General features: G+C 41.2%; 2 protein-coding genes across 4 annotated transcripts in view; one reads left to right on the forward strand and one right to left on the reverse strand.

Moving 5' to 3' along the window:
* Positions 1-282: 282 nt before the first annotated feature.
* Positions 283-5,072, reverse strand: LOC144289548 (uncharacterized). Its single transcript, XM_077857772.1, has 2 exons — positions 3,037-5,072; positions 283-2,348 (listed from the first exon to the last, which is right to left on the reverse strand). The coding sequence occupies exon 1, from the start codon at positions 4,339-4,341 to the stop codon at positions 3,496-3,498; it is 846 nt and encodes a 281-aa protein (XP_077713898.1). The 5' UTR covers positions 4,342-5,072; the 3' UTR covers positions 283-2,348; positions 3,037-3,495.
* Positions 3,584-18,239, forward strand: part of RAF1 (Raf-1 proto-oncogene, serine/threonine kinase) — a 79,764-nt gene continuing 65,108 nt past the window's right edge. Inside the window, exon 1 of one of the 3 annotated variants that reach the window (XM_077857765.1) lies at positions 3,584-3,947. The gene's annotated coding sequence lies outside the window, so the exon portion shown is untranslated. Of the gene's footprint in view, positions 3,948-5,775; positions 5,963-18,239 lie in introns of those variants that run through there. The other 2 variants (XM_077857767.1, XM_077857766.1) reach the window with 2 other exon arrangements.

Genomic DNA, 18,239 nt, shown 5'->3' on the forward strand with positions numbered 1-18,239 from the left:
CACTGGCCCACACTCCTTTCCCACTTGATGGTCTTTCACGTGCTCTTCCTCTGGTTTTCTCATCCTTTATTGCCTAGCTTAAGTCTTACTCCCTAAGAGAGGCCTTCCATGGCTGCTGAGCCTAAAAGCACACCCTTTTCCTATTCTATCATTCTCTAATCATTTCCTGTTTTTTTTATTATTTATTTATTTATTTATTTATTTATTTATTTATTTATTTATTTATTTATTTATGATAGACACAGAGAGAGGCAGAGACACAGGCGGAGGGAGAAGCAGGCTCCATGCAGGGAGGCCGACATGGGACTCAATCCCGGGTCTCCAGGATCAGGTCCTGGGCTGAAGGTGGCGCTAAACCGCTGAGCCACCAGGGCTGCTCTGATCCTAGTTCTTAAGTCAGTTTATCAGTTTGCCACATGTCCTCTCCCTCTAGACCTTCAAGTCATTGAGGGCAAAGACCTTGGATTATTCACTGCCATAGGTCCAGGGCTAATACAGGACCTGGCACATGTTAGGCACAACAGAAATCTTTATCAACTGAATGATGAATGAATGAACCAACGAACAAGTCCAAATCCCTTCTCCATCACTTCCCAGCTTTGTCCTTGGATTAATTACTCTCTCAGAAGGGTTCCTCATTTGAAGATCAGACATTTCAGGTAGTAATGTTTACTGGCAATTGTATAAAATGCCTGATAAATGAAAAGCCTCCATAAATGGTAGCTATCACTTTTTTTTTTCTTCACCTGAAAAATTAATCTTTTTTTTGTCAGGTTTAAAGACTTATTATACATCTTTTGTTGTTGCTGTTTTTGTTTATTTTTTAAATGCATCTTTACAAAGAATTTTTTATTGAGGTGTAACAAATGTATAGAAAGAACACATATCAATTTCTACACACACACACACACACACACACACACACACACATATACACACCCAGGTAACCACCTCCTAAATTAAGTAGAACATTCCAACACCCAGGTAAGTTTCCATATTAGCCTCCCCCAACCAATGACTCCTGTTCTTTCCTCTTCTGTTTGAGATCACGGCATGACCATTCTTCCTTCAAACTATTTCCTCTTTCTTTTCTAAAAATCTAGCTCTTTTGATCTTTCCTACCACCAAACCAGAGGTTTTTAGAAGACATAAAAGCCAGTGGGGTGCAAGATGATGCCTGCAATTCTACTCTTAGGTATATGCCTGAAAGAAAATGGGTACTCCAACAGTCTATGTATATGCACGCTCTCAGCAATACTATTATTCACAATAGTCTAAAGATGGAAACAGCCCAAATGCCCATCAACCAATTGTGGTATATACTTATGGTGGAATATTATTTAGTCATAAAAATGAAGTACTGATACATGCTGCCACATGGATGAACCTTGAAGACCTAAGTAAAAAGAACTAGACACAAATGGTCATATCTTGTATGATTCCATTTATATCAAATATCCAGAAAAGATAAATCCTCAGTTATAGAATGCATCTTCATGGTTCTCAGGGACTGGGTGGGAATGGGATGGGAAGAAACTGCTTAATGGGTAGTCGGTTTTACTTCAGAGTGATGGAAATATTTTGTAATTGGAAGCGATTAAATGCTACTGATTTGTTCACTTTAAAATGGTTATGTTTGTGTTTTGCCTTGACAAACTATTTTTGAAAAAATTGAAATAGCTACTCTTGTCAGCTGAGAGGTGTGAGTGAAGCACAGGCTCCCTAAGCTTTCTCAGCTGTGAAGTGCTGGGCAAACACCAGCTGGGGGCTACTGAAGGAAAAAATGGCCCCAGGGGTCAGCAAGTGTGTGTGGTTTTGCTGCTCTACTCTACATAGTAATATTATGAGAAGAGATAGCTATAATAATTACAGCTAACACTTCTATGTTTAATATAAGCCAGGCACTGTTCCAAATGCCTTATATCTTAAACTCACAAAATCCTTGTAACTCTTAAGAGGTGGATACTATTATACTTTCTTTACAGATGTGAAAACTGAAGAACCAAGGTTTATTTTTCTAAAAATTTTTAAAAGATTCTATTTATTCATTCATGAGAGACACACAGAGAGAGAGGCAGAGACACAGGCAGAGGGAGAAGCAGGCTTCACGCAGGGAGCCGGATGCAGGACTCGATCCCAGGACTCCAGGATCATGTCCTGAGCCAAAGGCAGAGGGTCAACCACTGAGTGCCGCAGGCGCCCCAGGAACCGAGGTTTAAATCTATCTGAGTCACAGATGGGGGAAGCAGCAGTCCAAATTCGAAACCAGGCAATCAGACTCCAGGTACTCAAGGTCTCATCCCCCTGGCTCTGGGCTCAGTGCTTTCCAAACTTTATTTCACTTAATCCTGTGAGGTAGACATATTACTCTTAAAAAACAAAAAAAAACAACCAACCAACCACTCTCATGGACCTTCTATATTCAATGCCCTCTGCTCTTTCCTCTGTATTTATTCTCCTGTCGGTCCTCACGGAGTTGTCTTTATCTCACATCGCTTCACCTTCATTTTTCTATACACTGCACGTTATTACTATTTGAATTTATTATTTTTACTTTCGGTCTCTGTTATAAACTAGAAGGTAGGGCTTCTGATTGTGGCTTTCCCAATACCCAGAACAATGTGTGGTATACAACAGGCTCTCATAGAACATTTAAACAAATGAACGTTGCACACGGCATTGGGTAGTTTCGTGTGCCTGTGTTGGAACGAGTAAGAACGTAGCATACAAAACGTTCTACTCACAAAAAAAAAAAAAAAAAGTAATGTTTTGGATTAAAAAAAAAAAATCCGTGCATAGATCCTGCTCCTTCCTTTCTTTCATTTTTCAGAGATCCATTTGAGAGAGAGCACAAGCTGGGGGGAGAGTAGACTCCCGGCGGCGCAGGGCGCCCCAGGCGAGGCTCCATTCCGGGACTCCGGGATCCCGACCTGAGCCCGGGGGGGGGGTGGGGGGGGGCGCCCCGCCCCATCCCCCGCCCCTGCCCCCCGCGCTGCGGATGTAGCGCTGCTTAGTTATTCCACTCAATTAACTCACATCTTTTCCAGTGTCGTGTCTAATGCAAACAATAGGGCAACACACATCTTAGCACATGCCTGCGTGTGCCATGGGTACACAGGTCTCTAAAATTAGCATCTTAGAAAAGCGAAGTTGCTAGAAACTGAGGCTCAGACAACTCCTCTGGTCGGGATGCCTGGCGGGCTCCGAGCATGGGACTCCGGATCGCGGAGACTCGCGTTCGCCTCCCACGCAGGCTGTCGGGATTACTTACTTATATAAAGAAACTTAAAAAAAAAAAAAAAAAAAAAAAAAAAGGAGAGACGTTCCTCTCGCCACGACGCCTCTCGCCCTCCGGGGAGTCCAAACCCCGGCCCTTCCCGGCCTCCTACCCCCTCTCCCGGGCGCCGGCCACCACCGCTCCCACCGCCTCCACGGCCCCGAAATGGCGACGGGCGACAGCGCGAGGCCACGCCCCCCGGGAGGCGGGGCCCGCGTTCAGGCTAGAGTGATAGATGCCCGAGCCAAGTGTGCCGTCCGCGGCCAGGCCGGCTCGCGCAGAAGCAGAAAGCCGGTGGCGCCGCAGGTCGGGAGGAGGAGCGCCGAATGCAGGGCTTCTTTGCCGGGGCCGCCCGAGAGGCTCTTCGTCGCGGGCGTTGGGGCCGCCATCTTAGATGGCGGGAGTGAGACGAGGGCGAGCGTGAGACGGGAAGGCTCTCCTGCCGCTCTCCTTGGGCCCGGAAGAGGGCCAGCTGGCCCGGCTTTGGGGCGTGTGCCCCGAGGCGCGGAGCGCGAGTGCGACGATGCGGGGACTGCCCGGGGCCCCGTCCCCTGGGCTGGGGACGCGCCGAATGTGACCGCCTCCCGCTCCCTCACCCGCCGCGGGGAGGAGGAGCGGACCAGACGCCGCCGCCGGACGACGGGACACGGAGGCGGCTCGGCTCCTTCAGGTGGGCGGCAGGGCCGGGCCCTGGGTGCCGGGGGAGCCAGGCGGCGGGGCCGAGGGGGCAGAGTTCCGCGGCGTCCAGGCCTGGGCCGCGCTGATGGAGCTTCCCCGCGGCTGCCGGGGGAGCGCCGGGCCAGGCCGCTGTCACCCCGGGTGGCGCTGGGCGGGCGGGCGCCCTGGGGCCCGGTGTCATGGCCGGCGAGCCGACTTTCCACATCCCCACTCCAATTTCCTTGTGTTTCGGGGAGACGTGCTAGCGCCACCCTGTACTCGGTGCACATTCCTTCTATTTTGGCCATGGGAGAAGTCCGCCCCAGAATTGCCCTGTTATAGGTGTTGTCATTCGGAGGGACTAATTCCTTTTTCTTCTGGGCGCGGAGGGGGTCGCGGTCGCGCATCTGGTCCGAGGCCGTCCCTCAAGTGACACCCTTGCAGGGGGGACGAGAAGAATCGGGGACGAGAGGAGGAGGTGGGTCAGTGCCCCACCAACAAAGGCATAGGGGGCTTTGCCCTGGGTTTGGGGACTCTGTGGGTCACTGATGAAAGGTTTGGAATGCGTATCTTGAGGTTTGGCCCTGGGATGCTTTGGAACGAAGATCCAGCGCTGTCTTTTGTGTAAAGTGAGATCCGCCAGGGCGCTTCGGTTCTGCAGCTGCAGAGGTTTTGCAGAGCTAGTCGATGCCCAGAAAGAGTTTGGACATCAGGAGCGGAGAGGCGGCTGTGTTCATTCATTGTTCTCCTTCCAGGGCCCTGGGTGTGCCCTCTGGTATTCATTTCTCCGGTGGGAAGCGTGTTAGAAGCCCCTCTGTCTGCTTGGGATGTGACCGGGTTCTAGAGGGTCTAATCCAAGGGACGAATTCAGCTCACGTTCATGGAGTATTTCTGCTTGCCTCGTCCTCTGTGGGCTGAGTGGAGGGAACCTGCTCGTCTTTCTTTCCCAAGGCGTGAAAACAATGCACTGTGATAAGGATGGACTTACCGAGCGTAGTGGGAGTTTGGAACTGCTAGTTTTGCCTGGGGGAGTCGAGGAAGCCTGAACACTGGAGGGAACTTTTGCGGCCAGTTTTGGACTGACTGATGAGTAAATGCTTACCAGGTGAGGAGGCGGGGAGCGCAGTCTAAGCTGAGGGAGCCGCTGGTACAGAGGCACAGACACGCAAGAGTTGGGATGACTTTGGGGCGCAGCAAGTCATCTAGGGCTCAGGAAGGAAGCGGTGAGGGAGGAAGGTCTAAAAGAAAGGTTGTAAAGGGTCTTTGTTGGAGAGAGTGAACTAGTTGATTTAATTTGGATTATTTTAAATGAATATTCTAATTTTTTCATGGTGATGACTCATTTTCCTCTTGTCTTGATGTTGAAGCTGGTAGAAATTGAAAAGATTTACTTTGTTAAACTCATTTAAGAACATTTTTGATAAGCGCTTTATGTCAGATGTTTTGCGCTTACACAGCGGTGAATCAACTGATCTTCATATTCTTAGGTGTTCTAGTAAAAGATTTTTCTAAGGTTTTACTTGCTCACCAAAATGTTGACTTTATGCATGTAGTGCACGCTGCTAATACTGTATTTTAAATGGCCGTTGGCAATAAAAACCACACTCCCCAGTCATGTAGGAATTGGGAGATTATGTGAAACAGTTGAAAGTATTTTTAATTTATTAAGTATGTTGTATATAGTAAACTTGCTTTGCAATGATTCCGTGGTTTGCAATTTTGTTATAAAGTCATTAGCTCTATAAGCATAATTTACCCCAAATCGTTGTATTGTTGTGATTAATGCATATGCTAAAGTGCATTTATTTTGGTCTTAACAGACTTCAGTTAGCAGTTCCTGAGTTTTTCTTGGGTTGTGATGATTATATGCCACTGAAGAACGCTAAAATACTTTTGGCTTGTCTTCATCCTTATCACTTCATGGGCTGTGCTGTTTAAAATGCAACAGAAACATTTGACCCAATTGAACACTGGATACTTGGGAAAATAAACCTGTTAGTGTTTCTGCTGGAAAAGCTTATCTTTTAGGTATGTGGTGTTTGTGATTAAAAATTGTAATGGGGTTGCTTAGCCTTGTTAAAACTTTTGTCAGTAGTTGAAAAGTGTAAGCTTTCAAAGTAGGCTTGAGTGAAATACATTTGAATATATTTTGTGGGATTTGGTTTAGCAGAAGAAAACAGGAAAACAGACTAAGCTGGTTATTTATGATGAAAAGTATCTAAAAGATGAAATGGAGAATGGAACATCACGTATTGTATTACAACTGCTCTGAAACTAGTTGTGTTTAGTTTAAAACATGCCATTTGTGAAATCCAAAGTAGATGGTTTGCTCAGAACATTAAACATCAACTTCTTGGAAGTTAAATTTGACTTTTCCAGAAGTACTAGGTTACTTATTAAATGGAAAATACAGTTAATAACTCTAAATTACTATTTCAGGTATTTTGTTAGTAGTAGATTATAGTATATTTTAATTTCAGATAAAACTGTTAGTAACCTGCCTAAAAATAGAAAAATGTTACATGAGGGAGGGCTTTTGTTTGCATGTTAGGAACATAATAGGCCATACATAATAATCCTGGTCTTGGGAGGAGCTTGTTAGCCAAACAGCATGCCTTAATGTTGACTTGCAGAAGAGAATTTTAAATATTGCTTTTGAAAGGCAGTGGACTGTGTGACAGTAGGGGGTTTATGAAACCACAAAATCAAGCTTGCAAAGGTTTTTTATTTTTCAAATTGTATAGGTCATGGAAGTCATTTCTTTAAAACTATAGTTGGAAAATTGTTCACTTTGACTAAATTAATTGGAAAACTAAGGAACAGTAGGTTTATTTAGGATAAAGTTATATAGAGTTTGAAGTTGTCATACTTTGTGTGTATGTGTTTATGTGTATGGACGGTTAAGAATTCCTATTTGCTAAACTGATTAGGTGCTAAATGTAACGCTGGATTTTTTTTTTTTTTTTAAAGATTTTATTTATTTATTCATAAGAGACACAGAGACAGAGACATAGGTAAAGACCTGCAGGGAACCTGATGTGGGACTGGATCCCAGGACCTGGGAGCCAAAGGCAGATGCTCAACCACTGAGCCACCCAGGTGTCCCAATACTAGATGTTTGTGTTACACTTTAGTTGGTATTTCTGGTGTAGGGCTTAACTACCTTGCCTGTCATCTCTCATTATGGTAATGGCTGGGTATTTTATCCTTGCCTTAAAAGGTGGAATAAAAATACCTTACTTTCATATTAAGATTTTCATCTTTTATTTTTCAGTGGTTGAATCATTTCATCCCTCCATTTCTCCCAGAATACTTGTGTAGCTTTCAATGATTTTAGTGGGTAGCTACAGATCTTTTAGCCTTTTTTCTAAAATTGCTTCTAAAATCTCAGTTTAGGGATCCCTGGGTGGCGCAGCGGTTTGGCGCCTGCCTTTGGCCCAGGGCGCGATCCTGGAGACCCGGGATCGAATCCCACATCAGGCTCCCGGTGCATGGAGCCTGCTTCTCCCTCTGCCTGTGTCTCTGCCCCTCTCTCTCTCTCTGTGACTATCATAAATAAATAAAAATTTAAAAAAAATTAAAAAAAAAATAAAATCTCAGTTTAACGGAGGAAAATGTCAAGTGGGTGTTGTTTCTTTGTTATTGGTTTTGGCCCAGGCTATCTGAAGTCTCTTTGGCAAATCACTCACAAAGTGTGTTAATTGCTTCACATTCCAATCAGTGTACATAGTTTTTCTTGAGGAACACTTGACACATAGTTTTATTTTTAGATCAGATTCTAAGGGATCTTAAGGGGTGAGGATTAACAATCCTAAAGCTAGTTTCGAATTTGAAAATCCTTGTGATTTTGAAATTGTTGGCATTTTTGGTTAATGAATGGGAAGCAGTAGGCAACAATAATCAATGTTTTAAGGGACCCAGTGTGTTTAAATGCTGGTGAGACCTTGTAGACTTTACTGGTGGACTTGCCTCACTTTTATCTGTTCCTCTTCTTTCTACCTGTTGGATTCCATTTATTGTCATATAGTAACAAGCATAAGTACATTTTTACTGTTGGAATCAAGGTCTTCTATTTTCTTCCATCCTGCTACAGAAAGCAAAAGTAGAAAAAAAAAAAAAGAAAGCAAAAATAGTCTGATTTCTTTGAAGCTACTAGGCAACACATTTGGACAGTTTAGTTTTTTCCATCCGTGTACATTGCTGATGGAAGAGTCAGGCTAGTTAACATTTAACTATGTTAATATGTCTGTAAAATTATGAGTTTTTATTTCTCATTTCTTTCTTTTTTTTTTTTTTAAGATTTTATTTATTCATGAGAGACACAGAGAGAGAGAGAGAGAGGCAGAGACACAGGCAGAGGGAGAAGCAGACTGCATGCAGGGAGCCCGATGTGGGACTCGATTCCAGAACTCCAGATCACGCCCTGAGCCAACGACAAATCCTCAACCACTGAGCCACCCAGGTGTCCCGTGAGCAGGTTACTTAAAGACACTAGCTGTGTATCTTTCAGTAAAGTCTTAGATGGCAAGTAGGTTCAGGCTAGTATGCTTGGTACAGGGTGAACGAAGCAAGTTCCTGCCTTCAAAGACCTTATCTAATGAGGAGAAATTGACACAATTTCCTTACTTTTATCTGTTCCTCTTTTAAGAGCTGTTTTGAACACTATCTTCTAAATATCATCTGATCTTTTTCTCCTTTTCTCATTATTTTGTTTCCTCCCTCGAGCCCCACCTTAAAGCTTCACTTTGCATTTATTTTTCGTATAGCCTTTATCATGTAATCATTTGTGAGTTTACCATCCTGTTGATTGTAAACTGAAATTAATGCTTTCTACTCCATATGCAGTTCCTTCCTATTTATTGATATTTGTAAAATACTTTCCCTTTGAGAGGCTGAGGGACCAGGCTTGTGTGCGTCAGTGAAAGTGTTGAGTCTATATTCCAACACTTAGTATTAAGACTAAGTTTTATAAGACCTTTTATTTAAACTTAAATGTTTTCTTTTTTGGTATTATGCACTATAGATTTTATATGTATATATTGTGATGCCTATTAAAGTATTTGTTTACTCCTTTTCCTAGAAGATTGTATCTTAGTCACTTTTGACTACCAAGAGTTTAGCATAATGGCTTACACCTGATTGCAGCCAAGCTGTTGAATGTAAGATGCTAAAGAGTATTTATTGAATTTAATTTTTTGTGTAGGTACCCTACAATTCTGGCTAGTTCCTTAAAAGTAGGGCATATCTTATTCTTGTTTATAAATCTCCAATTCTTAAAACTTTGTCTTGATTATATAACAATTATTAACTAACTGAATGAGTGGAGATTCAGAGGTTAATCACCTGTGGACTTAGTTCCTTCCTACTGTTCATCACAAATACACAGATGCTTACTATTAAGAGGATATGCTTACTAACTTAGCACTTTGTTGTGTGTGTTTTTTAAAGATTTTATTTATTTATTCATGATAGACACACACAGAGGCAGAGACACAGGCAGAGGGAGAAGCAGGGTCCATGCAGGGAGCCCGATGCGGGACCCGATCCCGGGACCCCAGACTCATGCCCTGGGCCGAAGGCAGGTGTTAAACTGCTGAGCTACCCAGGGATACCCCAACTTAGAAGAACTTTGTAACTTAGGATATCTTTTGAACAAGTTATCTTGCTTAGCTTCCCCTTCTTTTTTTTTTTTTTTTTTTAAGATTTATTTATTCATTCATTCAGAGAGAGCAAAGAGAGAGGCAGAGACACAGGCAGAGGGAGAAGCAGGCTCCATGCAGGGAGCCCGATGCGGGACTCGATCCTGGGTCTCCAGGATCACACCCCGGGCTGCAGGTGGCGCTAAACTGCTGCGCCACCGGGGCTGCCCTTAGCTTCCCCTTCTATAGGGCATTATTTGTAGACTGCTCTGGGTTCTCACTGCTAGCTCCTTGAGGACTTTTGCCTTCTTTAACAGCTCCCTGCTTCATTGGCTCAAGCACTCTTGTCATGCTGGCTATTTCCTTCTGCATTCATAGGCTTTATACATGGAAGAGAATTTTAACCAGAGAGAATGTGAGGGGATATGTGATATTCTACCTTCCTTCAAGTTAGTCTGGACTGGAATTAGAGTGCAATTGTGAATTCTGAATCGTGAGAGTAGAGATCATGACCTTCATGATTCGTATTTAGCTGACCATATGAAATGGGCCCCTTAGGCTTTTTGGGGGGAGTGTGGGCAGGTAAACTATACATAAAATTTACCATTTTAACAATATTTGAGTATACTGTTCATTGGCAGTAAGTACATTCACGGCATTGTGCAACCATCACCACTCTATTTCCGCAATATTTTCATCATCCCAGGCAGAATCCTGTACCCCTTGAATGGAACTCCAATCCTTCTCATTTATTTCTGGTAAATTCTACTTTCTCTCTATGAATTTGCCTATTCCAAGTACCTCACATAAGGGAAAATCATACAGAATTTGTGATATTGCATCGGGCTTATTTTACTTAATGTGTTTCCAAGGTCCATCCATTTTGTAACATATATCAAAACTTAATTCCTTTTTATGAATGAATAATATTCCTGTGGGTGTGAGTGTGTGTAAAATATTTTGTTTATCCATTCATCTGATGGATTTTTGGGTTGCTTCTACCTTTGGCTGTTGTGAATAATTCTATGAATATTGGTTTACAAGTATCTTTTTGAGTCTCTACATTCAATTCTTGAGTGTATGCCTTGGCGTAGAATTGGTGTATCATATAATAAATTGGTTTTAACTCTTTGAGGAACTGCCAAACTATTTTCCACAGCAACTGCATCATTTTACATTTCCACCAATAATACATGAGGGTTCTAGTTTTTTCACATTCTTTTTTTTTTTAATTTTTATTTATATATGATAGTCACAGAGAGAGAGAGAGAGAGAGAGAGAGGCAGAGACACAGGCAGAGGGAGAAGCAGACTCCATGATCCCGGGTCTCTAGGATCGTGCCCTGGGCCACGCCAAACCGCTGCGCCACCCAGGGATCCCGTTTTTTCACATTCTTGTCAACACTTGCTATTTTCCATATTTTGATAACTATCCTAATGGATGTGAAGTGGTGCTAGGCTTTTTTCTTACTGCTAATTAAATCTAATGAGCAAACAAGAGACTTAAAAGTTGGCTATATTTGCATCTTTTTTTTTTTACCCTTATAAATGTATTTGTACATAATGTTCTTTAAATAGATATCACACAACTAGTGACTCATCTTTTTTTGAAAAGAATAAACCTTTTTTAAAAGATTTTTATTTATTTATTCACGAGAGACACAAGAGAGAAGCAGAGACGTAGGCAGAGGGAGAAGCAGACTCCCTGTGGGTAGCCTGATGGAGGACTCACAATTCCCAGGACCCTGAGATCCTGCCCTGAGCCGAATACAGACGTTTAACTGCTGAGCCAACCAGGCGTCCTAGTGCAGTTACCTTCTTAATACCTTATATCCTTTAATCGAAAATGTTTTCTGTGAATCAGTGAAAGATGATTTCAGTTAATCCTGTGTGAAAAGATTTATTAAGTGGAAGAAAAGATTGGATACATATGTCCACAAATGTTGGCAAGGGCCATCTATAGGTTGTTATTTTTTGTATTTTTTCATATTTTTCAGACCCTCCCCCCCATGAACATGCATTATGTAAATAGTGAGGGGTTTTTTTTTTATTTTTTTTTTAGATTTATATATTTTTTAGAGCACTTATGTGTGAGCACAGGGTGGGAGGGGTAGAGGGAGAGAGAGAATCAGCAGCAGACTGCTTGCTGAGTACAGGGCCCCACGTGGCGCTCAATTCCAGGACTCTGAGATCATGACCTGAGCCAAAAATCAGGGGTTGGCTGCTTAACAGACTGAGCCACGAGATGCCACTGTGATTAGTGTATCTTTTAAGAAACTAATTGGAAAATATAAATTGTCATTAAAAGAGTATGTATTATGTACATATGACATCTGTACAGGATTATAAGCATGAAGAAAATACCAATAATAATAGATTGTTAACATAGGTTACTTGGTGGGGTTAGATGGGGGAAGATAGGGAAGGGTAAAGCAAAGACGGGATTTTAAAAACATGTAGGTGCTATAGAAAAAAAAAAAGCAGAGTAAGAGTTTTAGAGGGTATTGAGAATGGGGAGGAGTGCTATTTATATAGTGTTTGCAAATCATTAAATATGAAGATTTAAAATAAAAAGAAAAGTTGTATAAAAAGTAAAAGACTAGGGGATCCCTGGGTGGCTCAGCGGTTTAGCACCTGCCTTTTTGGCCCAGGGTGTGATCCTGGAGTCCCGGGTTCAAGTCCCACGTCGGGCTCCTGGCATGGAGCCTGCTTCTCTCTCTCCTCCTGTGTCTCTGCCTCTCTCTCTCTCTCTTTATGTCTATCATAAATAAATAAATTAATTAAAAAAAAAAAAGTAAAAGACTACACTATTCTTCATCAGACTTGTTTCCAAGCTTTTCCTGTACTCTTATTCCCTGGATATGCTTTGGCTTTTGTTTTACCTCTGTATCCTCTGTTAAAATGTTACCCCTTCTAGTTCAAGTACTATAATGAAGTCATCCTTGACTGTCCACCTCTTTCTTCACTCAAGCTAGAAGTGACCTTTCCACACTTCAATTTCAGAATTTTCTTAAGGGGCACCTGGATAGCACAGTGGCTTGAGTGATCTGCTGTTGGTTTTGGCTTAGGTTGTGATCCTCAGGATCCTGAAATTGAGTTCAGAGAGGAGTCTGCTTCACATTCCCTCTCCCTCAGCCCCTCCTGCTCATGCTATCAAAGAAATCTTAAAAAAACAAAACAAAACAAGCTCACCCCCCTCCCAAAAGGCTGCCACATTTTGTTGTAGAGGAGTGCCTGTTACCCTGAAAGTTCTTAGCACAATGCCTAGCATATAGTCAGTCTTTGGTAAATGATGGTTCTTTTCTTCTACATTAAAAACTTCTGGAAGGCAAGGGGCAATGTCTTTCTGAATTTTATATTCTTCAAAGCTGCTAATAGTTGAAAGTAGATTCTTAGAAATTGTTGAATGAATAGTGCTCCTTATTCTTTTTTTTCTCTCAGTTCTGTACCTGGTTGCAGTATATAGAAGCATCTGATTCCTTCGATTATATATTAATATTTTTATTTGGTAGATGGTGATTTAGTAATCATGAAAAAGGGTTAGGATAAATATTGTAATTATATCTTTTCTCCATTAGTATTTTATTCAGATATTTGAACACCTAATTTTATGTAAGATGTACTATACTGGATGATGGAGTATGACAAGATGTAGCAAATACACATAGTTCTTTTCCTTAAGGCATTCATACTTTGGTATATAATTACATAGGTTACATTTTCACATTTTGTTTTTTTAATCCTTGTTTTCCAAGTAGTTGGGTATAATTTAGAGCTTTAATGAATTAATGGTCTAATTACGGGGGAAACTTGTGCGCATGTCCTTTTTTTTTTTTTTAAGATTTTGTTTATTTTTTCATAAGAGACACACACAGAGAGAGGCACAGACACAAGCAGAGGGAGAAGCAGCAGGACTCGATCCTGGGTCCCCAGGACCACACCCTGGGCTGAAGGTGGCGCTAAACCCCTGGGCCACCCGGACTGCCCACATATCCTTGTTTTAAGAAAATTATTCTTGAAAAGTTGGTTTAAAATATACTGAAAAGGGATCCCTGGGTGGCGCAGCGGTTTGGCGCCTGCCTTTGGCCCAGGGCGCGATCCTGGAGACCCGGGATCGAATCCCACATCGGGCTCCCAGTGCATGGAGCCTGCTTCTCCCTCTGCCTCTGTCTCTGCCTCTCTTTCTCTCTCTGTGACTATCATAACTAAATAAAAATTAAAAAAAAAAAATATACTGAAAAAAAAATACTATCAATTTTTACAGGTGCCGCCTTATAATTCTTTTTTTTAAAATTTTTAAAATTTTTAAATTTATTTATGACAGTCACACACACAGAGAGAGAGAGAGAGAGGCAGAGACACAGGCAGAGGGAGAAGCAGACTCCATGCACCGGGAGCCCGACATGGGATTCAATCCCGGGTCTCTAGGATCGAGCCCTGGTCCAAAGGCAGGCGCCAAACCGCTGCGCCACCCAGGGATCCCCCACCTTATAATTCTTAAAAGCTCTTCAAGCAAGGAAGGTGGATACCTTTGGCAGTACCACTGAAGACTAAGGAAATCTTTATTATATGAGAGCCATTGACTCTGGAAGGAATTATAGGAGATTTGACTGACTCAGATGGTTACTTCTTGAAATTGTTCTGCCAAGTTGTAAACCTAAAGGAATACCTCCCATCTCCAGGACAAATTCCAGTGTCTGCCTGTGCCAGTTTGCAGAATAGTGGATTTATTTATTTTTTGTTTCATGTCTCTTTTTGAAAGATTTTATTTATTCATGAGAGAGAGAGGCAGAGACATAGGCAGAGGTAGAAGGAGGCTTCCTGCAGGGAGCCTGATGCAGGACTTGATTCCATGACCCGGGGATCACGACCTGAGCCAAAGGCAGATGCTCAACCACTGAGCCACTGATGCGTCCCTATATTTTATATCTTTATTCTTGAGGAAGGCAAAATGCTATCTTTTCAGTTACCTGTTGATTATGCAAGATTTGCCACTAAAATTCATGCTTTTTATGTGGACTATAGGGTTGCCTGGCTGGCTTGGTTGGTAGAGCATGCAACACTTGACCTTGGGGTTGTGCGTTAAGCCCCACATTGGGCATAGAGCTTCAATTTCAAAAAAATTATAAATAAATAATTTAGTGGTACAAGGTTAATTAAGTCTGTGTGTCCAGGTATTAGGGTAAAATATCTGGGTGCTTTTTGTTTCCCTTCCTTTCCCTTTGACTATGCAGCCATCTTATTACCTCATTATTACATGGCCATCAGAATGATCATCCTTAAACCAGATTTTATTTGTGCATTGTATATTTTGGTACTTTTGTTAATGGTGTACTTTGTAAATGAGTGTGTTCATTTTAGAATTAGCAGTCACTGTCTAAATAAAGAAAGTGACAGGTTTGGAGATGAGAAGTAAAACTTGGGCTTAAAAAGTGTTAAATACAAAGTGACTTAAATAAAAAATAATGAAAAACTGATTTGTAGCAAGAGTTAAAAATGAAATTGTTCCCAGAGGTCTTTTACTGTGGGGCTGATTGCTTTAACATATTGTTTTGAGCTAGCTGATTTTTAACTTGTATTTTTATCCCAATTACTTTTTAAAAAGTTAGAGTCTTTTCTAAATTTGGGCAGCCCTGGCTTGGTAACTTTTAGAAGGGTAAAGTGTCACATTTCCTCATGTGCCTTTATGCTGCCCAGTCATCTGATGAAGTTGCCAGTTTGTGGTCAGAAATTGAGAAAGAGGAGTGAGGAAACTCAAAATATTGACACACACACCACCTTGCAGTGCATCAAAGTGCCCTTTTGGACTGGTTGGAAAACTGTAACCTAAGCCTTTTCCAAACTAGACATATGATTATTTCCTAGCTTGGATGAGATGACATTTGAGTTTTTAAGTGTTTGAGCATGTCTGTCAGCAGAAACTTTGTGTGAGGGTGATTTTTTTTCAGCGTTGTGTGACCAATTGAATTAAAACAACACTCAAGGAAGCTTGGGGAAATCATGAAAAAAAAATTGATCACCTGATCTCTCAGGTGGAGCAAGACTGGACTGAAGAAAGGAGTGAACTTAAGGGAAAATGAATAGTGAAGTTGCGTTATAAGCACTTTAAAATATGAGTATTCAATTATGTTTTCACTCTGCCAAAAAAAATTAAAAGTTTTTTTAATACTGCAGGCAATTTCAGCCACCATTACTCATACTGAGTATATGTTGTGAGATTTTGATTGCATTTGAAAAAAGTGTTCTATTCTTTTGTTATTTTCAATTCTCACAATCTTTTAGTTTGTGGTGCAGTAACTTTCTAAAGATACATTAAAAAAAAAAAGCTATTATAAATAATAGCTTACCTTAGTAGGCTACTACCTGCTGTGTTCTTTTAAGAGCTGACCTTAATTCATTTAATCTTCCAACAGTCTGATGATATAGGTAAAATATGATCTTTAAAGAGGAAGAAAGACATGGAGTAAATACTCTAAATATAGGCCATCTACTTAAGGAGAGATTAAAGGGATTTTCTAGGGTAATTTTGATTCTATCCTAAACCCTCTTTTCACTCTAGAATTTAACCCCTATGTATGATGCAGACTTAGTGTTTTTGTTAGAATTCTGGGAATGCCTTCAACTTCATAATTTCCTTTATGATCCATGGTAGTTTTATTTCCTTCTTACAGGCCTTATACTATTGACCCCGCCTAATCCCCATATTTCTTTTTAAACTAAATTCTGAAGGTAACTGAAGGCAGGGATCCAAGTTTTTTGTTTTTTTAATTTAAAGATCTTATTTATTTATTCATGAGAGACCTAGACAGAGACACACCCAGGCAGAGAGAGAACCAGGCTCCAGGCAGGGAGCCCGACAACAAGGCGGGACTCGATCCCAGGGCTCCAGGACCACGCCCTGGGCTGAAGGCAGGCGCCAAACCGCTGAGCCACCCAGGGATCCCCTGGGATCCAAGTTTTAAACTGATTTGCCTCTCCCAAGCCCTCATTTTTCATAGAACCCTCAGAGATAGCCCCTTTGAAGAGTTTTTTTTTTATCAACTTTCAGTGACTTAAGTGGAAATACTTACTTCCATTATTTTTTTTTTCTCTGTAAGATGATAGTCATTTGGTGTAATACTTTATATGTGAGAACTTTTCTTCGATATTTGATTTAGGGATTTAGTTTAATACTAAATCAAAAAATTCTTTCTAAAATGTTTTCACTAATCAATGTTTCATAAACTTTTAAGAAACATCGTTATCACTTGTTTATGTGTAAAGTGTATCCAGTATATGCAAGCACTTCGGGTGAGGATTGTGAGCCTACATGGAAGCCTTTAAAACTTGGAGTGATTAGAGGTACTCCCTTGATGTTTTATCTTAAACATTTAACATTTAATGGAGGGACTTCTCTTTTTGAAAGTTTTCTCTGCAAATTTTGCTAATTCTTATGAGAGTGTTTAGAATGCTTGGAATTTTAGAAGTGTCTGGGTGGCTCAGTCAGTTGAGTTTCTGACTCTTGATTTTGGCTCAGGTCATGATCTGAGGGTCAGGAGATGAAGATTGAGCCCCAGGTCAGCTTCCATGCTGGATGTGCAGACTGCTTCAGATTCTTCTCTCTCTCCTCCTGCCCTTCCCCCTGCTCGTACTCTCTTTCTCTCAATAAATAAATAAATGTATAAAATCTTAAAAAAAAAAAGATGCTTGGAATTTTATATGATAGATAATGCTATTAGTCTTTAAAAATTATGAACTACTTTATTTCTTTGTTACCGTTTTTCCTACTTTAAATTCCCAGTCTATTTTCTTTCTTTCTTTTTTTTTTTTTTTAAAGATTTTATTTATTTATTCATAGACAGAGAGAGAGAGGCAGAGACACAGGCAGAGGGAGAAGCAGGCTCCATGCAGGAAGCCGGATGTGGGACTCCATCCCTGGTCTCCAGGATCACACCCCAGGCTGTAGGCGGCGCCAAACCGCTGCACCACCGGGGCTGCCCCCCCCCAGTCTATTTTCTAATTTTATGATTTATCAGAAATGATACTTAAGTGTTAGATACTTGAATTAGTTTACTAGTTAAAATATAAACTGACACATAGTGTTAATAGAGCTACTGTTACCCATATTTTACTTAAAGAGCAGTGAGTTAGGATATTTTATATTTTTCTTAAGCATTAAGTCACTATAAGTTATGCATGGCATTTGGCTTATTTTCTCTTTGATATTAAATCTTATTTGTCCTATCCTGGCAAAGAAAAAATAACCTTTTGAGGAAATGATAAATCGAAGCAGAGACTATTTTCCAATAAGTGGTATTGGTTAATTGTAAGTAATTTAGCAGTGTGTTGATGTCATGTACAAGTCCAAGATAGACTAATGGGTAAAGTATCCAGAATTGCCCCATGCAAGCTCTACATAGGATTTCTGGGAATATAGAGACATGTTGCAAAGCACAAATGAATAAGATAGTGTATAGTTAATGTTTTTTTTTATTTTTTTTATTTTTTTAAGATTTTATTTATTTGAGAGAGTGATAGAGCAAGCATGAACAAGGTGTTTGGGGGATGGGCAGAGGGAGAGGGAGAAGCAGACTCCCCTTTGAGCAGGGAGCTGATGCAGGGCTTGATCCCAGAACCCTGGGATCATGACCTGAGCCAAAGGCAGATGCTTAACCACCTGAGCCACCC

Source organism: Canis aureus, chromosome 19, assembly GCF_053574225.1.
Source record: "Canis aureus isolate CA01 chromosome 19, VMU_Caureus_v.1.0, whole genome shotgun sequence".
Taxonomy (NCBI): domain Eukaryota; kingdom Metazoa; phylum Chordata; class Mammalia; order Carnivora; family Canidae; genus Canis; species Canis aureus.

Bases quoted from the DNA above. Each gene is read 5' to 3' on its own strand.
- LOC144289548 (XM_077857772.1), bottom strand. From the start codon at position 4,341: ATGCGCGACCGCGACCCCCTCCGCGCCCAGAAGAAAAAGGAATTAGTC.